This window comes from Pan troglodytes, chromosome 2, assembly GCF_028858775.2.
Source record: "Pan troglodytes isolate AG18354 chromosome 2, NHGRI_mPanTro3-v2.0_pri, whole genome shotgun sequence".
NCBI classification, from domain to species: Eukaryota; Metazoa; Chordata; class Mammalia; order Primates; family Hominidae; genus Pan; species Pan troglodytes.
The window spans coordinates 115,310,571-115,333,147 of record NC_086015.1 but is presented as its reverse complement, the minus strand read 5'-3'; the positions used below and the strand labels follow the sequence as shown (position 1 = coordinate 115,333,147).

The 22,577-nt window shown below is 37.7% G+C and overlaps 1 protein-coding gene across 1 annotated transcript; it reads right to left on the bottom strand.

Moving 5' to 3' along the window:
• Nucleotides 1-5,462: 5,462 nt before the first annotated feature.
• On the bottom strand, nt 5,463-19,842 carry ABHD10 (abhydrolase domain containing 10, depalmitoylase). Its single transcript, XM_001154093.6, has 5 exons — nt 19,626-19,842; nt 16,859-17,042; nt 12,449-12,560; nt 11,771-11,908; nt 5,463-7,453 (listed from the first exon to the last, which is right to left on the bottom strand). The coding sequence occupies exons 1-5, from the start codon at nt 19,765-19,767 to the stop codon at nt 7,109-7,111; spliced, it is 921 nt and encodes a 306-aa protein (XP_001154093.1). The 5' UTR covers nt 19,768-19,842; the 3' UTR covers nt 5,463-7,108.
• Nucleotides 19,843-22,577: the final 2,735 nt, after the last annotated feature.

Genomic DNA, 22,577 nt, shown 5'->3' with positions numbered 1-22,577 from the left:
TGCCTCCCTCCCGCTGAGAGCCTCTTTCTCATCTGCACAATTCTTTCCCTCTTCTGGGGAGACAGCCGATTGTCTACGAGGCCAGCAGCTGCGCAAGGGGATGAGGGCCTGTGGGAGGGTCCGTTCTACCAACTGTCCATCTGTCGGGAATAGCCAAGCCACTTTCCCCCTGCCCTGAGGTAACAACTGTCTGGCAGGACAGGAGGGGAGGGACTGAGAGCTGCTATCATTTACTTGTTCAGCTGCCAGCCCAACTTCACCCAGAAACTTCCATCCTGAAACTGTTGTGCCTCAGTTTGACTTATTCAAGGGAGGTATTTTTTTCATGCTACTCTTAACCGAAAGACACTAAGAACAAGTTTTATAAATTATTATTATAATTCTTACTATATATTTTTAGACAGAGTCTCGCTCTGTTGCCCAGGCTGGAGTGCAGTGGCACAATCTCGGCTGGCTTCAACCTCTGCCTCCTGGGTTCAAGCGATTCTCCTGCCTCAGCCACCCAGGTAGCTAGGATTACAGGTGTGTGCCACCAGGCCTGGCTAATTTTTGTATTTTTAGTGGAGATGGGGTTTTGCCACGTTGGTCAGGCTGGTCTTGAACTCCTGACCTCGGGTGATCTGACTGCCTCGGCCTCCCAAAGTTCTGGGATTACAGGCATGAACCACCGCGCCCGGCAAGTTTTATAAATTAAACAAAACTCAATGACTAAGAACTCTTAGAGTGAAAGGTTTTGATAGAATGTAAAGACTTCATCTGAAGTAAGGACCGTGAAGGCACAACTGACATATTGTCAGAAGTAACTGAATATTTCTCATGGGCAAACAAGCACTCAGGAGAAACCATTAGACCTAAGTTGGCCCCACATTTTTATAACAGCTAAAGGGCTTGGCAGTTTGTCCTCCTAGACTGTAAGCCATTTGTGTGTAAAGATTGAGTCTCACTGGTGTTGTGTAATTCTCTGGGTGTTTTTCATGAGAAAAATTCCACATTTTTTTTGTTTGGTTCATTTCTTCATTCAACAGATATTTACTGAGTGTTTATGCCAACTACTGGACTGAGGAGGAATAAAATACAATGCTTGCATTGAAAACAGATTGATAAATTGACTCAAGCATATTAAATAAAGCAATTCTGGGTACATGGGATGATGATCTTTGTCCCTGTGGGAAATTGATTAGAAGCTATGCAGGAAATGACTCCTCAAATAATACATGTATTGAGAAAAATCTCCTACCGGCTGGTGCCTGGACTAATGAAAATTTAATTACTTAGGAGATATGTGGGTGGTTTGCCTGAAAAAGACTTAGCGGTCAGTCGTTGAAGGCCTGGCAGACAGTCCTCTGAAAACAGAAAACCAGGAGCTTCAGGAGAGCAGTAGGTTTAGGAAGAGACAAGGGAAGGGCTGACTAAGGCAGGTCTTGATGCTGCATGGAATCATCAGTTGAAGAAGCTCAAAAGACAGCAGCACTGTGTTGGGACACTTGGAGCTTAGGGGAAGAGTTTAGAGCAGGGAAATTGACAGAAGAATTATGGAAGTCATCATTGGTATCTTGGGGAGGAGCCATAAGGCTAGTTCCAACCTTAGACTAAGGGAAAGGAGTCCCAAACAGAAACCACATAATTTTTTCCATGGCTGGAATGGCTCTAAGGAAGTTGTTGGTTTGATATGCAAAGCTTGAAACAATTCTAAAGATGCACATTTGCTTGACTTTTTTTAAACACTGTGTTTTGCAAATCTTTTGTACCCAAAGAGTCCCTCATATTATAACAGAGTAGCTGGTGTGCTTTAAGTGAATGACTGGGCCCATGGTTCTAGAGAGGATACAGTGGCAAAGAGAGGGGCCACAGCAGGGCATGGAAGTGTCCAGAAATCCAGAGGTAGTCTTCAGAGAAAAAATGCTTCATCTCCTCAGGGGTGACAGTGGAAATCAGCTCAATGCCACATTTACTAAGTGCCTACTAGTATTATAGTTAATGTTTTCACCAACTTTTTCTTTCTTTTTTTTTGATTCGGAGTCTCACTCTGTGGCCAGGCTGGGGCGCAATGGTGTGATCTCAGCTCACTGCAACCTCTGACTCCCTAGTTCAAGTGATTCTCCTGCCTCAGCCTCCTAAGTAGTGAGGATTACAGGCATGAGCCACCACAACTAGCTTATTTTTGTATTTTTAGTAGAGACGGGGTTTTCACCATGTTAACCAGGATGGTCCCAATCTCCTGACCTCGTGATCCGCCCGCCTCAGCCTCCCAAAGAGCTGGGATTACAGGCGTGAGCCACCGCGCCGGGCCTCAACAACTTTTTAAGGGCCTATGTGTATAGCTGAGACACAAAAATAAATGATACATGACAATTTGGTTTAGTAACGAAGTTAAACTTGTAAACAATAAATGCCAGATGTCATGCTAAAATTATGCACAAAGAACTCAGGTTGGTACAATAATACCTGGAGGAGGGTGTTAAGGAATCAGGGGAAAGATTTATAAATGAGATTATTTTAAGTCTTGAAAGACAAGTAGGTGTTTGCCAGGTGGATAGAGTGAGGCAAGAGGGGTAGGGAATGTTGCTGTCAAAAGAAGTGTATTTAAGGTGAAAATCTTCCAGTATTAATAAAACATAGGGTTAAAGAGAAGAGAAACATAGAAAAATGAGGCTGGAATGTCAGGCAGGCTCCAGATTATAAAATGGTGTGTTTGCAAGTGCCCACGGTTAAATTTTCAGGAATTTCAAGAGACAGATGCTAAACTCAGTCATTCTTACCAATAAGGTTATATTAACTTACTCTTAAATAAGTTATATTACAAAGAAAAGTTACTAAAAATGAACCACTTCCTGATTTATTTTGCTACATTTTACTGTTAGCTATGTTGAGGATATTTGCGTTTATTGTCTCTATATGGTGTAAATACTATGTGATGGTGTGCTACTGGGTATTTTCTTCTAGCTTTGCATTCAGAGATGTCATGATGTAGTTTAAAACCAGCCAGGGCAGGAATATTTATGCTGTGAATGTTAGCAAATGCTACAAATCAGGGCTTCCACCCTACCACCAAAAGCCAGTTGTTAAACTGGCTTTCAGCAACTGGTTTTTGTTTGTTAAACCAGCCTTTCATGGACTCACATATCATGCAAGAGTTTGAGCTTTTTCATAGAGAGAGAGGATCATCAATCTGATTTGGGTAAAGGAAAAGGAGACAGTCAGAATGACTCACAAGTTTGACTTGTATAACAGAAGCAATGGTGGCGTCATTTATTTTAAGAGGACTCATAGGTGGGGAGAGACATAAAGCAGAAAAGATAATAAGGTTTGGATTTACTGCATTTGGGAAGCCCATGGTCCATCCCAGTTCATTAGGCAGTTGGTTTTATGGGCCTGGAGCTCAAGAGTCTAGATTGTAGGTATGTAGTTGAGTCACCTGCAAGCAGGTAGTAGTTTAAACCATGAACATGGGTGATGTTATCCTCAAGGTGAGTAAGTAGCAAGAGAAGACTGCCAAGGCCAGAACTCAAGGCGTATTAACATTATAAGGTGGGCAAGGAGGAGGAGCCAGTAAAGGGGTTGATATAGCATAGTCAGAGGTGTCTGAGGACAAACAATGTCAAAATAAAGCTTCTGACCTTGGTCATCCTTTGAGAGAAGGAAGCTAGGATATAAACTGAGAATTTCAAAGCAGCAAGTGGTACCAAAAAGGCATGGATAGAGTACTGTTCACAAGAGAGTCCAGAGGACCCAGCAACAAACTTCCTGAAAAAGAGAGATGGGGATGAGTAAGGAAAGGATTCCAAGAGACTGACTTTTGAGCGTCTTCTTTAGTAGAAGTTTACCTGCAAAACCCTGAAAGCCTAGGAAAAGGGGAAGACAAAATGGGAAAGTATATTTTCCCCAAAAGATATATTTGATTAAAAAAAATTGCCTGCAATTTTCTAGGTATATTCTCTAAATATACCAAAGCATCACATTTTTTTCATCCAACCATTACACATCTCCACGATTGTTTCTAAACTAAGAAGTACTTGAGATCTATATTTAGAGGATCTTAAAAAGGTATATTGAAATTCCACCCACCTCAACCCCAGAATATAAAAATTCTTTAGATTTAACTGTTCCAAATTTAATGAGTATTTGACATATTCGCTTTGGGGACTATCCTGGGAATAGTTATGTGGCAAGTAATTCTTTCAGCTTTCTATCTCCATATTTCATAAAACTCAGTGTTGCCCAGAGCTTTTTTCTTCTCATTCTCCAGAGACGTTTCTATACTGGCTGTTTGGAGAATGGTGTACTGTTTAGATTTGTATCTGGAAATGCCTCTAATCTCAACAGATGTAGCAAAAGCAAAATAGATTACGTGGCTTCACTTAGCCTTCTTTTCAAATGGTATTTGCCTTATCCCTTTCTGTTGTGCATACTGAGATTTAGAGGGGTCGTGTCACTTATTTTAAATGACTAAGTTCCAGGGGCTAAGGCACTGAAGGGCTCCCAGTTATTCCTCCATTTTACACGTCACTAAATACATGGGATGGAACAGTTTCAGAAAGGAGCTTTAGGGAAAACTAGAAAAAACAAATAATTAACAGCGCACTAAAATACACTAAATCTCATGGATGTAAACTCATTTGGAATTTGTGATGTTAACCTCTGCAAAGCTAGATTAAATTTTAAAAGATTTTCCTAACTTTAGATAATAAAGGTTCCTTCTCCTTTTTTGTTTTAAACCATTAGCATTTGAAAGAATACCATACAACATTCCTATTTGGGATCTTGAGGTCAGGAAGGTCAAATCCAGTCCAGTTCAGTTCAGCTTTGAAGACCTACCCACTTCCTTGCCTCCACCTTCCTTCCTATGCCTTCATGGATTGTGTCCATCAGTCTCTGACGGGACTGTGTTCTGTACACAATGAAAAGCAAAAAGATACTGCCTCCTGTGTCATTGTTCTAAATGTATTGTGCTTATTTAGACCTTACACCGCATTATCTAGGTTTATGTTATTTTACAGAAGAGACTGAGACTCAGTGAGGTTAATTGCTCAGTCACAGAGCTAGTAAATGGTGAGCCAAAATTAAAAACCAAGCTTGTCTCTGACCTTAACCATTATGCTATACTGTCTTTACCTATGTATTATAAATCTCTAATCTTATTTATTATTTTGGGCAGAAAACCATCATTGGCAAGGGCCCTTGCCTTCATGTTCCTAACAAGCCTCACACCTAGCAATGTCTAGGCAAAGTAAGTCCTTGAATAGCCAGTGCCATCTTCTATCAACCCACTCCAGCACCAGAGACTGTGGCACTCATAGATGATTTATCTTTGTCGTTTGTAATTTTTGTCCAGTATAAAAGATAACCCATGGATTGTAGTTTAATTGCCCCGTAGGACATAAACCAGTTTTGTATCTGTGGAGAGGCCCTCAACACCACCCCCAAATTTGAAGATTTGCTAGGAAGACTCGTAAGACTCCACATACAGTTCTGCTCACGGCCATGATTTATTACAGTGAAAGGATACAAAACAAAATCAGCAAAGGAAAAAAGACACATGGGGTGAAGTCAGGGGAAACTAAGTGCAAGCTTCCAAGAATCCTCTGCCAGTGGAATCACAGAGGATGAGCTTAATTCTCCCAGCAACCAGTTGTAACAGCACTTGTGAAACACTGTCAACCAGAAAAGCTTGTTAGAGACTGAGTGCCTGGGGTTTTTACTGGGAGCTGGTCACAAAGGGTAGTCTCTGCCTGGCACATACCAAAATTCCAGACTCCCAGAAGGAAAGCAGGTGTTCAGGAGAAACTATATTGTTTTACAGTTTAGATATAGTAAGCTACTTTGATCAGTTCTGGGAATGGTGGAAGCCCCCTGAACTCCAAGTTCCCAGATGCCAATCATGGGCCAACCTTGTAAAGCAGGTCTCTAAGGTTAGGTAGTCAGGTCAGCTTCATTAACACTTTTTTCTGCACAGCAATTTTACCTCAACATTTTTTCTTCAATGCCCATAAATACTCAGTTTCTTGAATTGTACTTTGAACCAGGTTTACTATCTGCTGGTTTCCTCATTAATGAGTTGAATAAGTCTTCGACACATGCTCATCTTATACACATGTATATATATGAGTCATGTTGTCAACTTAGAAGGTTTGACAGATAATAACCTAATCAAGCTAAATAAAGTCCAGCCAAAATTAATAAATAAAAAACATTAACTCAATAATATCAAGGCTCAATCTACACCTCACTTTAGTTATTTAGGAAAGAAAAAAAAATAACCTTTATACTAGCATTTCACACTTTCTTACTGACTTTAGAACGTCTTCTGATTTAGGTGGCAATCACTTGCCTAGTTGTACTTAGGGCAATATTAATAAAATAATGAATGTTTCTGCAAGAAATAATATATAAAGATTAATTTCCTCTTTAATTTTACCAATCAGAATATTAAAAATACTACATCATTGTTTTAGATGAAATTCCCCATTTAAATATATTACACATAAGCCAAATTTTAGAAACAGCTCCTTGTATCACTGTACAATTTTGGGCCTTTAAAAAAAAAGCTCAATTTTAAGTTTGAATATAATGTGCAGTTTATATAACATATATTTATATAATATATATACTTTATACATTATATAAAGTATTATCCTTATTGTGAACTTTATTACGCTTCTGAAATTTCTCCATCATTTCAAATTTACTTCAATAAAAATTTCCCTATATTTTGTGAATTGCATTTTCAAATCAGATGTTACAAATTTCCGTCTATAATAAAAAACAAAATATTCACGCTTTATTAATAATCCTAATTAGAAAAGGATGCAATTAAGAGCTGGCATAGCTAACATAAGCATAAGAAAGGTAAATTTTTCTTGAATTAAAAAAAAGGAAATACTTTAATGAAAAAAAATCAAGGACAGAAGGAAGCAGAAAATTTTCTAAACAGCAGCTGGTCCTTCTTCACAATTTGCATTACTTGTGCAAATACATCATTAAATAATACTCATCTGATATTTACAAAATAGAGGAAAGGGAAAAACCTAAAGTATCAGGATCTTTCATTTGTTATCCCTCTTCCAATCTTCTGGATACATTAGTTTACATACCAACTAAACATGTGATACTAGTTAACTATAGTTGAGAGCTTATCAATTAAGTCATCAATAGTGTAAACAAGAAGTTGAATGTCTGCTTTTTCCCTCATTCGGTGATCACTGTGTTTTCGGAGGATGACATCCACATCTGTGCTGAGTACTCGATCGGCAACCTGCATTGATGTATGCCAAGGTACAATGTCATCCTTCATGCCATGGAGCAATCTTATGGGGCAGTTCACAGGAATTGGGCTATGTAACAAGCAGTGATGTTCAGCTTCTTTAATGAAACTGTACTGAACGTTATAAACTCCTTCTTCAGAGTATTTTGATGGCATGCTCCACACACCTTTCATCTCTACTTCCTTTTTTAGCTATTGGAAAAAGAAAGAAAAATAAAAGTATTTGTGACTTTAGGCAACATTAACACATGCAATAGTTTTAAGTAATCTAATGAAAGCAGTTCTTGAATAAGAGGATAGAGATAACAAAAGTATAACAATAATAATTATCAATAATTACTATATGCAAGGTACTGTGATGGGTATTTTATACATATTATTCCATAAGATTCTGATAATAATTCTGTTATTATTCTATTTTTATAAAAGAGGATATTATGGTTTAGATAAATGAAATACTGTGCGCAACAGTTCAGGGCTAGGCTACTAACTGTTATGGCTAAGATTCAAACTTAAATTTAAATTTATTTAATTTTATCATACACTATCTCAAATCAGATGTTGCTTCACCCCAACTGAAAAGAAAAATGAAGGGGGAGAAAAGCACTACAATTTCTTGGAATCAGTCCAGGTATCATTCATATTTAAATAAAATCAAATCTTAGAATAAACATTGTTTAGATTTCAAAATTGTAAACCTAAAAGTGCTTATAAGTAGCTAAAATGGATATGGCATAGGGGAAGAAGAGAAAGAATCAAACACAGAATTAAGAATAAAAAAATAAGAGTAATTACACTGTAACAATCACACACATACTCATGCAATTTTAGGCTGAATGTAAAGAAATATAGTTTTTCCTTCCAGAGTCCTATAAAAGAGAAAAAAATTTGATTTTTGTTCTGGATGACAAAGAAGTCTTCCACATACTTCCTGAAAGCCAAACAATAATATCTGTACATTTATTCCCTTAAAATGAAATATACATGTCCTTTGACTTTTTGAGAACTCTTATTTTTTATATAATTTATCTTAATTTTTCTAAAAAAATTAGAATTTTGTATAATGAGTAACATGCAGTCATTACAGAAAACATAAAAATAATTAAAGAAATAAATCACCCATAATCCTATCTTATGGAGAGAAAAACCATTAATATGTGGCTTATTTCCTTCCAATATTTGTCTATATGTGTTTTGGTTTTTGTGTAATATGTAAAATACATACATATTACACATTCATATACAGTTTTCTATGCTGCTTTATTTAGTACATATATTTCTGGGTTTAAAAAATTCTATGAAAAGGTTTTAAATGCTGCACAGCAGTCCACCATAATTGACTTAGTTTGACCATCTCATACTGTGGTATTGTCATGAACACTTTTGAGCATAAAAGTTTATTTATATATAATAGATTATTGGAAAGATGATCACAGCTTAAAACTAAAACAAAAATCAAGCTATGAATAGTTTCAAGACTGTTACAATCATATAATATTAAGGGCATTTCTAGAAAAATGGAATGGACATCTTATCAAAAATTTTAAAAAATAAGGAAAGAAAAGCTACACATATTTGAAAAATTTAAAGTTTCAACAAATATACTATGATTTTCCCATGTTTAAAATTGTTAATTTATTGCAAATGTAAAAAGGAAAACAAGAACTTAAAAAATATGTATAACATAATATAATCTATACGTACTTAGGCTTTTAATGTATTTTTAATTCCAAAAAGACTTAATAATTCAGTAAAAAAAAAAGAAAACTGTACTTCTAAATATGTCTCCAAATGATTTAAAATTAATGAAATTCTACAAAACTATAAAATGTATAAATCTATATCAATATCATGGCATTCTCTGTATTAAAACAACATATGAACCAAATATTTAAAGTAAAGATGACATTTAGCTATCCTCAAGCTACTCAGGATTGTTTCTGAATTTGTAAATACTTCAGCAGATAGAACTTAGTCCCACTGGTTATTAGCTGAAGTGGAGGCTTTGCTAATTAAGGCGACACTGAATTAATAATAGTTTCATTTTAAGCATCCCTGGCCCCCAACTAGCTCTGCTACCTGCCACTGAATTGAATGAAAATGGTCAATTTGAAGAACAAAGTTAACTTTATAAAATGTTGTATGTCTCAAATCCTCAAGAACAAAAAGTTTAGAAACAGCAAAGACATTACCCAAAGAAAATGTACAATATATTAAGTTCTACATCAACAAAACTTATCAAGGCAATGTGGTTCAGAAGCTTACATTCCCAACAGCTGTGCATCATGTCTGAGGCCCTCTAGTGTCCAAAGAAGGTGATAATGATTAGAGTCAGTTAAGAGGATGGTCAAGTTCTTACAGAAGTAATGAGAAATGCTGGGCTTACTATTCCCAGGGTTATAAAAGACAGTAAAAATCTCCACATCTGCTCCGTTGACATTGTTAGGGCTAGCTGTTTATGTGGAGAAGAGATAGCGGTCTTAGTGTTGGTGCTCTTTCCTTATACATGCTTTTAAGTTAACCAAGGGCTCAACATGCTTCTGTTAACAACTGCTTATCTGATTAAGTATTAGCAAAAAATGCCTTGATTTGCAGATTATAAATCTTCTCAATTAGAAAGTATCTACCCTATGCTCACTCTGACTGATGTGAACACACACACACACGCAGAGAAATGTACATGGCCAGGCACAGTGGCTTGTGTCTCTAATCTCAGCACTTTGGGGGTCCAAGGCAGGAGAATCTCTTGAGCCTAGGAGTTCAAGACCGGCCTGGGCAACATGGCGAGACCCCATCGCTACAAAAAATACAAAAATCAGCCAGGCATAGTGGTGTGCACTTGTGGTCCCAGCTACTCAGGAGGCTGAGGTGGGAGGATCTCTTGAGTCTGGGGGGGTCAAGACTGCAGTAAGCAATGACTGCACCACTGCACTGCAGCCTGGGCAACAGAGATACCCTAAAAACCCCCCAAAATAAAAACAAAACCAAAACAAATGTACACAGGTTTTGTCATTTACCAATAATTACAAAATACAATAAACCCCCCAACCCCCAAAAATCAACTCCTTTTCAATCTGCCATGTCTTTGAGATAATTTCCTACCCAAGAAGCGCTGTATTATTGAGTTAAGAGGATGGAGCAAGGAGTCCACATTTAGATCCACAAAATGGCGAAGGTGGGAAAAACATGAAGACATTGAGCAACTATGTATGAGAAACCACCAAGAAAGTGAACAAAATTCAGAAACAGGAGATAAGTTCAAGGAAGACCAGCTTTGTAATTTCAGCTCTGATAGGAAATATGAGAAACCTGAATACACACACAGTGCTATTTCTTAAGGAGCTGAAAACAACGTGAACTAAGAATGAACTTAGTTAATACATGGCACAAGTATTAATGCAGAACTTGAGGCAAATCAATGACATTCTACTATTCAACACTGCATATGTTTTTTCTTCAATTTCTGAACCTCCTTCTCCTCTTCCTCCATTCTCTAAAGCATTGCTCTCAAACTTTACAAGAGGTTTGTTAAAACACAGACTGCTGGGCCATACCCCCAGTTTCTGATTCAGGGTAAAACCCAAGATTTTGGGTTTCTAACAAGTTCTCAGGTGCTGCTGCTGCTGCTAGCCTAGGGACCATATTTTTTAACTACTGCTCTGTTTTCTTTAAGTTCTGTGTCTCTGTCACTCTGACTGACAATATCTGTCTGGAGAGTTCTGTTGAGAGGAACTGAGGCTGCTTTTAGGCTAAAACAAAGACAGTCAGCTCTCCATATTCATGGTTTCTGCATCCATGGATTCAACTAACTTTGTATCAAAAATATCTGGAAAAAAAAGATTACCTCTGTATTGAACGTGTACAGACTTTTTTTCTTGTCCGTATTCCCTAAACGATACAGTATAACAACAATTTACATAGCGCTTACATTGTACTAGGTATTTTAAGTAATCTGGCGATGATTTAGATTATACAAGATTATGTGCAAATACTACACCATTTTTTTTCTCAGAGACTTGACCATCTATGGATTTTGGTATCCATGGGAGGTCTTGGAAGCAATCCCCTTCAGATACCAAGGGATGACTGCAGTTTCAGTTCATTAGCCCACTCTAACATAGTCATAAGAACAGGCACTACTGCCCATATGCCACAAAGTAAGAGGACCAAAAGGAGATCACGATGTATGATCCAAATAAGTAAATGTAATAATAAAGAAAATGTGGCTTAAAAAAAAGAAACTTCAAAGTGTGATTTTGTTAATGTGTCTCAAATATTTGGCAGAATGATTTGAAGAGACTATGAAGAAAGGAAATCTTAAACAAGATGCCAAAGAGTTGAAGATAGAAAAGAGATTGTGTACAGAAAGGCAGCTAAGACAAAAGTTGGGCCAGCACAGTAAGTCAAAGGAATTATTGTTTTCTGTCCCTCCTTCCCTCAAAGAAAGAGGGAGCAGAAGAAGTATAAGCGGTAAATATATTGAGGTGGCAAAAGTGACTTTTGACTTACCTCAACAGGAAGCTGATTAAACTTTGTCACTAAGGTATCTGCAGCTGTAGCTACACCAATAAGAGCCACGACCTTTTCTGGTCGTGCAATTGCAGCATGAAGCATAAGCCACCCTCCAAGGCTAGATCCAACAAGAATCTAAAAATAAAATAAAATAAAATATTAGGTCTTTAAGATAGAACAGGTTATAAACATAAAACAAAACATGTACAATAAAAAAATTAGAAAGTAAAAATAGAATCATTTTAAATCAAATATCAAAATTGATTAAACATTTAAATTAAATAAAAACATTTTCATATCTAAAGAAACAGCTTAGGCCGGGTGTGGTGGCTCATGCCTGTAATCCCAGCACTTTGGGAAGCCCAGGCGGGCGGATCACGAGGTCAGGAGATCGAGGCCATCCTGGCCAACACGGTGAAACCCCGTCTCTAGTAAAAATACGAATAATTAGCTGGGCGTGGTGGCGGGTGCCTGTAGTCCCAGCTACCTGGGAGGCTGAGGCAGGAGGATGGCGTGAACCCGGGAGGCGGAGCTTGCAGTGAGCCGAGATTGCGCCACTGCACTCCAGGCTGGGTGACAGCACGAGACTCCATCTCAAAAAACAAAACAAAACAAAACAAACAGCTTAAATACGAGGTTACAGTAATTATCATCATACTTAACAAAAACAGTCACCTGTGGCCCATCAGCTAAGTCATCAATTATAGAAAGAACATCTTTTCTCCATTTCCCCAGTGTGCTTTCCTCTGAGTTACCATCTGAACTTCCAACTCCTGAGTAATCAAACCTGGAAAAAGGGGAAAAAAATCTATATCTAAATTTCTATATATCTGCTTCTTTAATTTTTAAGAAAGATAGCACCTTCCTCATTACTATAATGCTTATAGTGAAACATCACAATCAATATGTATTTTAGCAAATTCTATTGGCTTATTAACTTTCAAATACCTCCTGTGTCCAATCACTTTCTCACCTCCTCCACTGCTACCAGCCTGGTCCTAGTCACACTGTCTCTCAACCTAACTGAATGCAATAGTCTCCTAAAAAGTCTCCTGTTTGCATTTTCACACTCATTGTCTTTCCCTATATAGTAGAGTGATCCTTTTAAAACAAAACCACGTCTTGCAAACCCTCCAAAGGCTTTCTATAATCTTTAAATCCAGAGCCCTTACCATACTTTGGTGTCTGATCACCTCTCTGATCTCATTTCTCATTGTTTTCTCTCTCTCCCTCCCTCCCTCCCAACTGTATCTTCGCTTTGCTTCTTGAAGCTCCCATCTCATCAGCTTTTCTCTCCACATGGCATACTCTCCTCCAGATAGCCATTTAGATTGCTCCCACACTTCATTCAGGCCTTTGGCTCAAATATTACATCCTCAGAAAAGCCTCCCATGACCATTCAATTATTAAAACTGTGCTGCTTTCATCATTCTCTAATTCTTTACTCTGCTTCATTTTCTTCATAGCACTTACTACTACTTGAGATATATTTGATTATTTATGGTCTGTCTCCCACATTAGAATGAAAGTTCCACATGGGCACAAGCTTTGTTTCAATGTGTTCCTAGTGCCTAGTTCAGTTCCTTGCGAGTGGTAGGTGCTTAGTGTATATTTAGTGAATTAATGGAAGGGAAGGAGACCAGAATAAAATTCATCATCACCAACCCATCCCTTTCTCCTTCCAACTTCCTAGTTACCTAGGCTCAGTTATCTGTCTGATCTATGAATTTTACCTCTCCTTAAGGGTATCAAATCAATAAAAAATCATGGTGGTATAAAGTATCATACCACACCCACAGGTTACCTAAACCCTAGTCATACTGAACTACTCCTAATTCCCAGTTACACCCTTTTATAACTTAGAGCCTTAGCATGCTGTTCTGCTGCCAAGAACAGCTTCCTCCCCAACCCAAATTCGTAGTCACCCTTTAAGTCATGTCACCTCCTCTGAGGAACTTCACTTGACATATATGACCCATTTAGTACCAGTCACTTTCTTTTGTATGTACTCAACACTTTTCATATTGTATTGTAATCAAGTTGGTTTTTAAACATTCATCTCCCTCTGACTAGAATGTCAGTTCCTTCAGAGGAGGCTGTTTTATTCGTTTGTTTTTCCAGGCCACAGAATACTGCCTGCCCTATACCATCACCATTCTTTCTCATTTCTTCTTATGTTCATCCCTTTCTTGGTACTTTGGTAAGTCCAGTATCTTGGTGTAGGTGTTTATTTGTCATCTTAGACCTAGACTATCACAGTAGCCTTCTATCTTGTGTCTCTATGACTCTGTCTTTAAATAGAGTCACTATATACATGTCAGTTTTTTTCTTTAACATTATAGCATTACCTTCAGTGCTCCCTGTGATATACAACATAAACACTTACTGCTTTGGCCTGTTTTTTTGAACCATTATATTCTGGTCATTTCAGATTGATTTCACAATTAATTTTACAGTAAATTTTTTTTTACTACTAAATTTTACAGTAGTACTCACTTCATCAGGAAATACTACTGCTTTAGACAAATTGATGAACTTACTGTTCCTAAAATAGGTCTATGTTTTCTTATGTGTTTCACATCTCACACTGTTGATTCCTTTACCTGGAATACCTTCTTCCATCATCTTCTTTACTGATATCTTTTCCCTTCTTTACTGATATCCTTTCCCAGAGCCTAGTTCAAATGAACCTTTTTGGTGGAATGGCTGGTACAGTAAGTAAGGGATTTATGAGAAACAGGGGAGAGAAGAAATTAAATTTTTCTTTAGGTTTGAAGTGAAACGATTTTGGATCCTTGGGAAATAGAACAGGGCAACTGGTGCAGTCTAAATCAGTTACTGTTTCCCCCTCAATCCAGGGTATGTAAGAGATGGGTAGACGGGGTGGAGGAAAAAAGGGGGAAAGACACCAACTAATTTTCTCCTTTTCTCTCTTCGTAGGTGGCAATTGGATATGGCTGAATGTGGCATCTTTTACAGTTAGCTGCCTTCCAAATATATGGTGAGGATGCAAAATACTTGTACAGCTCCTTCATGAAGGAAAATATAAATACTTGGTGATACTAATAGGGTACCATTAAAAAAATATAGTTAACTCTCACTGAACCCCAATCCAGAGACAAAGATAATCCAAACATATTCAGCACTTTAAAACTTTTAAACAGTAGCACATCTCCATCTTAGCAGCCTCAATAATCTGGGATGTAGTCCCAAATAAAAATTCTATTACAAATAATTATGAGAGAATACCAGCCTTAAAACCATATGTTATATTCCTGAGATCTGAATCAGTCTTATTTTAGGCATGGTGATAGGACCTTAATAAAACATTTTCATATAGTCATATGTTTTATTTCTTGTGTAATAAACTATTTCATCATTGAAGATCTAAATTTTACAGCAAAAAATCCCAACAAAAGCAACCTGAAAAATTAGAGAATAGAAGATAAAATCTCTTATAATAAAGTGCAATCAATAGTTAACAATAATTAGACTGTGATGAACTTTGATAAGAGCAAATAAAATGGAACTTGTTCAAACTAAATATTTGTAGTTAAGCACTATTCTTTATGAAGGTATACTCATACAGGATCCAAAAATGCAGAAAAGCCACATTATGTCTTATAGGGAGACAGGAACTGGTTATAACTCTCATAGTCTCAAAGCTGAAATTTTAGAACTGGTAAAATGGTGATTTCTTGATTCAAATTTATTCAGTGGCAAAAAAGAAAAGTGATAACAATATTTTTGATATTATGATCTTCTGCTCAGGACAGTCCCCCTCCTTGGACAGCACTTCCCTCCTACCCAAATCTGAATTATTCTTCAACGTTCCTTCATCTATTTCAATCCCACTGTCTCTAACTTTATGCAATTAAGTATACTGTTCTTTTGACACAATCACATTCTGATGAGTATTTCTGCCAAATTTCTAACATGTATTTTATCTTGTGTTTCCCCACCGTGAATGAAAGGTCCTCATAGGCAAGTACAATGTTTTATAATTCTTTGTTATTATGCAGCACTCAGTATAGTGCTAGAGGATCTATTTCCAAAAAGTACTCCAATCTTCAGAATAAGTCAGAACAGATTTTAAAATAGTTCTGAGTATGAAAATAAAATAATTCATTAGTTTGGTAAAAGAAATAAGATTAAATCTTATTTAATTTCATAATTGACATAATTGCTGCTAATATATTGAACAGGTAGTCTGAAAGTTTTATATACAGCTGTATTTTCTAGAATTATTGAATGAATGTTTGTGAGTCACTCTTCTAAAAATTTAGATGGATAGATTTTTAGGCTGTTAGTGCTAGAAAATAACTCAGAAGTTATCTCTAGTCCAACCTCCTTCTTTTGATGACAAACTTAGGTCCAATGTTTATTAACTTACTTGTCTTGTCATAGTTATTGCTAGAATTTATTCTAGAACTCATGTTTCTTGAATTCCAGGCTAATCTTCTTTTTACGAAATCATACCATCTCTTCTGGACAGTGGATACTAAACATATAACTGCTACAGGTAGACCTTACAATAACATAAAGTTATTTACTAAAATAACTCTCAGTATGAAAAATTAGGAATTATAAAATCAAGCTTGAGTTAAGTACCACTTATCCCTATTTATGCTTATACATATTCAGATTACAGGAGAGGGAAGAGAAAACTCAGAAGAAATTTGCATTATATGATACTTTTAAATACATGTATTACTTTTAGATAAACAGTGATCAAATAAAGTCCTTAAGTCCCCAGTGGAAAATGATAATATAAGAGACTGTATGAAAGCCAACTAGTATATCTGTTTGTTGTCACATACATTATTGCCTCTAAAGAGCTTAGTTACCAATATTTCCCTTAAGATGTCCTTTTCTGCCAGGGTTGTCAGCGTGGCACAAAGGCCTTTAAAAAAGGTCTTTTAAAGGTTGCTTTTAAAATTACCCTAAATCACAAGATGCAAGTTTACAGACCATTAAAATAATGTATAAAAATGCTGGCATTTACTTCAACTGATTAGAACAGAAGTAATTCTCCACTGTAATGCTAACAGTAGCAATATTTTCTCAGTAATGTGTTGTTCCTACCTTATGCAGGCGTGACCTAGAGATTTGCAAAACTCCTCAATCGCCAACGCTTTTGTACCATTCATATAAGAAAGATAGCCAGGGATGAAGATAATTCCTGGACTTTTGCCTTTTAGCTTCTTATAAGCCAGGTTTGGAAGGTCTGGTCGATTAAGGAATGAGAGTGACGTCTTTTGTCTACAAGCTAAACAAAGTACACAAAAAGTAAACTATGGTTTGTAAATTCAGTCTTTGGAAAACCATATATATTTTCGATCTTAACTTTCTTATCTCAATGAATTGATGTTAAATACTATTTCCATTTAATAGAAAAAACAAGAACAGACTCAAAGTACTAAGTAAGTCTGTGCATGAGATCTCCAGTTTTAAAATCATGCCAACATCAGTAACTTCTTTGAGCAAAGTCCAATCTTGATTCTTCCAAAATACACAATGCGGTAGGAATTTCAAGACAACAAAAGACAGAGACTAATCGAAAAACATTTTCCTGTTGCTGCTTTATCATGTATCCTAAACAGTATCAATCAACATTCAGATTTACCCGCAATAGTTTCAGCCCTCTCTTGTGAGGTTTTTGGCTTTGTTTTTAAATTTATTTTTTGTTTGACAAGTTTCACATCCCTTATTTTCTTTCTTTTTTTTTTTTTTTTTTTTTTTTTGAGACAGGGTCTCACCTTGTCACTCAGGCTAGAGTGCAGTGGTGCAATCCTAGCTTACGGCAGCCTGGACTTCCTCGACTCCCCAGGCTCAAGCCATCGTCCCACCTCAGCCTCCCCAGTAGCTGCACTACACGCATGTACCACCACACCTGGTTAATTTTTGTATTTTTTGTGGAGACAGGGTCTCACTATGTTGCCCAGACTGGTCTCAAACTCCCAGGCTCAAGTGACCCTCCCACCTTGGCCTCCCATTGCTGAAATTACAGGTGTGAGCCACCATGCCTGGCCTTTCATCCCCTACTTTCTTGGGGGTCAGGGAAGAAACAGGTTTGGTCTGCCCTTGCAAAATTGTTTCAAAGGAGGACGTGCTGTGCCCTTTTTATTACTGACTCCCATCCACCTGCCCACCCATCTGCCTACCTCAACCAAGAAATCATGAGCCATGGTAACAACTCATAATTTTATTGTCAGCTGAGGTGGGTTCAATGAGCAGTTTCTTTAAAAATAACATATGATAGTATCGTTTTTGGAAAGAGATTTCTTATAGACCTATGCAATCACTTTGCGTTTTGTTGGTTTGGCTTTCTGTAAATGGTACACAGAGACTTTAGTGTAATTTAAGTACAACAGTACAATTGGTGAACTTCATAAGATTATTCTATTTCATCTTTTTCAAATTTTCCCCCATTATAAAATCCATACTTGCTCTTAAGAAACAAGTAGATATTTTTTTAAAAGAGTCATTTATAATCCCACCTCTTCTTTCCAAAGACACTAGTTTTGTGTACTTCCTTAGAGTCTTTGGACTAATACATTTTCTTTTTTTATATTAAATGAAGCCGTCCTCCACTTTGAAAACTTCTCAGTCTTCAGAAGAGAATCCATGTGTGCTGCTAAAGTTTTCCCCATTTTGTAATTAAGAAGTTGATTTTTTAAAGATGTAATTGAAGGCCTTAAAGCTATCCTTTTTACATAAAAGCTTGTTTCAAAGTATAGAGAAATATGCCAAATTTAAAACTTTTGGTAAGGACCAGTTATGTTGATCCACTCATGTTCATTTCCCATCTACTCAGCTGAGCACTAAAAAAAATTCTTACTATCCTCTTCCAGAAATCACCTCTCAAAACATAATTTCCCCGAGATGATTATAATTCATTTAATGTAAGTTCTAAGTAGACAGATTCATATAATTATATTCATAAATCGTCTTTGAACATAAGGATTAGTTCAGAGCCTGGTGCATAAGTGCTCAATGAATAAGTGCTAACTAGATGAAATAATATTATACTCTGGTTAATGAACTGACATACTACATTTTACTAGGAGTATTTGCATGTGTAACATGCCTTTTGGTTGCGCACAATTAAATGCAAGTTAATCTGATTATAAAAGTTTAAAAACTGGATACAAAAATCTCCATACAAAAGATCTCTGCCGTGACATTAATTACCACTCCAAGCACCATGCATCATCTGACAGCTACGTGGCAATGGTGTGAACCACACACAAAGCCAAAAAAATAAAAGGATCTAATTCAAAGACTATATATACATATACGAGGTTCTCTGATTTTTAGCCCAAATTCTAGTTTCATTTGTGCAATAATGATTATGGTTCTTTCACTGAGTGGGTGCAGCAAGAAAGCAGAACTAGAAATTAGGCTTATGAGGGCGTCTACACTTTTACAAAGAACATGCCTCGCATTGTTAGGTTCCCTAAACTCAAAGGAGAGTCAGTCTAAGCATTTTAGGAGTCACAATCTACAAATTCCTAGAAGTAACTAATAATAATGCATTAAACGCACATTTTAATTTTTTCTAGCGTTGGCCTTTAATGCAGGGGAGGCAGGTAAGGAGCAGGAGCTCTTTAAACTGCACAGTGTAAAACGCCAGCGAGGGCCCGGGGTGCCCAGAATGCCGCAGGGCCGCGGCAGAGCTCTCCTCACAGCCTTCACCAGAAGTCTACAAAGCGCCTAGAACTGGGGTGTTGAGAAAGGGGGAGGAGCATTTTTGAACCGGGCGCCAAAGACGCACGGCGCAGGCACGGTAACTGACGGAACCCGAGGCGTTCGAAAGAACGCATCCTACTCCCGCCTTTCGGACACTGACCTGGGAGCCACCGTGGCGCCCGCTGAGGTATCCGTGCAAGCAGCACGCTGAGGCCACGGTGGGGACCGAAGGGGACGGCTGCCCAGCCCCAGCTCCGACAAGGTACCCAGGCCGCCACAGCTGCCAAGCGCGCAACCGCCATCTTCGTAGTTGTCCCTGCACCCTGCAGTGTCCCACAGAGGAGCACACTACGCAACGGAACCGAGGCTGCGCATGCGCTTCAGGCTGGAAGGCGGAACTTGCCGAAGAGCTCCCCGCACGATTTTCAGCTTGCGAAGAGCGCACATGCGCAGAGCGTCGTGGCTCTTTCCTTTCTTTTAGACTGTTGGTTCTACTGGTAGCGGGGTTTGGCTTGGGGCCTTTAGGATGTTTTGAGTGGCGTCGGGAGGCTGCCCTATCAGCGGGCTGATAGATACTACAGAGCTGGAAGCTCAGAAAGGAACCCTATCCAACGGTCCTAGATGGGAAACCGTCTCCTGTCGAGGACACCAGGCTTGCTGCATCACCTGCAATCCCGCCGACCGCGTGACAGTTTTAACCTGTACTGGAAATGCTCCCAAGATCTGACATTAATCTCGCCTGTATAACCTGGAATGGTATCGGACATTCCCCGCTCTAGATCTATATGCCTGATTAACGAAATACTGAATTATCTTGGCCCCTTCCTCGTGCTGTATGCGAAAATAAATTTCAGTAAAAAAAAGATTTCAACGGAAGAATACAACTGAGAGGATTAAATAAATTTTAGGAGAATATTATATAATCCGGGGACAGAAGGGACTTTCTTAACCAAGATTTCAAAACCCCAACATCATAAATAAAAAATATATTTGTATACGAATTTAAACTTTTTGAATGGCAAAAGACATCTCAAGTTAAGAGCCTAGAAAAATGGATTTTGTAGCATAGATACATTAATACTTCTATTCAGCCTGCTCCTATAAATAAAAAATATAATTCAAATAAAATTGGCCAACAGCTATAAATAGGCAGCCCATATAAGGAAACATGATGCTCAAACTCACTAAATGAAAAACTGGAATTAAAAAAATAATGCCTTTTTCCTCCCATTCAGTTGGCAAAAAGGAAAAATAATTGGCAAGGATGCTAGACACTAGCACTTATGTATGATTGCTAGGAAGGTGAATTACTAAAATTTGTTGTCAAGTAATATGGCCACATCTATTACAGTTTTAAAATATGCATCCATTCCAGTGCCTTTTAACGCAGTGGCACCAATTTGTGATTATGCTATAGAAAACAACACTAGTTCTTAAGACTGCATATTATCTACTACACCGTTTTTAGAGGCAAAGAGAAGGAAAAAAATGGGAATGGCTAACAATAGAAAAATAGTTGAATAAATTGTAGTACAAGGGTTTCCGGACTCCAGCTCTAAATACCTTTCAAACTAATTCCTGGGGGCCTCAAGCATCAACCATGGAGTTTTACGTAGTAGTTTCCTATTTAAAAGTTATGGTGGCTTGTGTAATACTTTGAGTGTATATAAGATAGTAAAGTAACTTTTATTATCCTGGTTATAAATTTGGGCGGCAGTAATTGGTACCAGAATTAAAGGCAAAGTTTGGACATAGTGAATCCAGCATGTCTTTGGAGTCATGAGAACCTGGACTGTTGGAACAGTCTGGAACAGTTAGACTAAGACTGAATAGATCTCTTTCTTGAGAGGTGGGATGCCTCTCTCTACTAAGGACATATAGTTAAGGACAGCAACTTGATTTCAGGACATACTCCAAAAGATGCTGAGCTATGTTGCCCGTTCTCCATTAGACCTGTTGTAGACTCTAAGGGACTAAATCACTAAGGTGATGCCTGATGCATGTCATTTTATCATCCCTTATATTTCTTTTTGGGTTTGTGTGTGTGTGTGTGTGTGTGTATGTTTTAGATGGAGTCTCGCTCTTGTCACCCAGCCTGGAGTGCAATGGGGCGATCTCAGCTCACTGCAACCTCCACCTCCTGGGTTCAAGCGATTCTTCTGCTTCAGCCTCCTGAATAGCTGGGATTACAGGCACCCACCACCATGCCTGGTTAATTTTTGTATTTTTAGTAGAGATGGGGTTTCACCATGTTGGCCAGACTGGTCTCGAACTCCTGACTGCAGGTGATCCACCTCCCTTGGCCTCCCAAAGTGCTGGAATTACAGGTGTGAGCCACCGCACCCGGCCCATCCCTTATATCTTAACAAACACTTCTCTCTGCATGTTTTGGATAATTGCAAATATTCTCAATCACTTCTCTCCCTTTTCTTCCCCTTTATTTTTGCAAGTCTTCTTGCATTTTACTTGCAATAAGATGAAAAATCTGACTGGTCATAGTGGGAAAATCACTGCATAGAAAAGCAGAGAAACCCACGGATTGTTTTCTGTATTCACTCTTGTCTAACAAATTAGAAAAAATTATGGCCAGTAGCAAGTACAGATGCTTTTACGGACAGTGATGAGCTTGAAGTAGACAAATTTGTTTCCACTCTGGGTACCTATTGTCAATGTTGACTTCATCAATATATAAAGGGGGCAAAGGGACATACTGCTGAGGGAAGCTTCTCTCTCTGAAATGTGCTGCCTTAGTTCAGGGAGACAAATGAGATGCCCCACCAAATAAAGCTTTATATCACATTTACATGATTTTTTTCGTGTAAGATATAAGGATAAGTAAACACACTCCTTTCGTGTAAGATATAAGGATAAGTAAACACACTCCTTGCAATCCCCAGCAATAAATGTATCTGTGTAAACAGACAACAATATGATGTCAGAGTTTTTCAGGGTTCATTTCATTTTGTAAGCAATAGGATGTAACCAGAGATACTTCTATTGGAATACTTCAGTTTATACACTACAAATCATAATGTTAGCACACAACAAACTTTATGTAGTTTCTACAACTGTCATTTGCGATTAATTCATCCTCCATCATACTACAGATAGG

What these genes read in the sequence shown, in the direction of transcription:
- ABHD10 (XM_001154093.6), bottom strand. Translation starts at nt 19,767, where the DNA reads ATGGCGGTTGCGCGCTTGGCAGCTGTGGCGGCCTGGGTACCTTGTCGG. An exon ending in CTAGGTCACGCCTGCATAAG is followed by an intron (nt 12,561 to 16,858) that starts GTAGGAACAACA and finishes CCCTTTTTCCAG; the next exon opens with GTTTGATTACTCAGGAGTTG. An exon ending in ACTTAGCTGATGGGCCACAG is followed by an intron (nt 11,909 to 12,448) that starts GTGACTGTTTTT and finishes TTTTATTTTTAG; the next exon opens with ATTCTTGTTGGATCTAGCCT.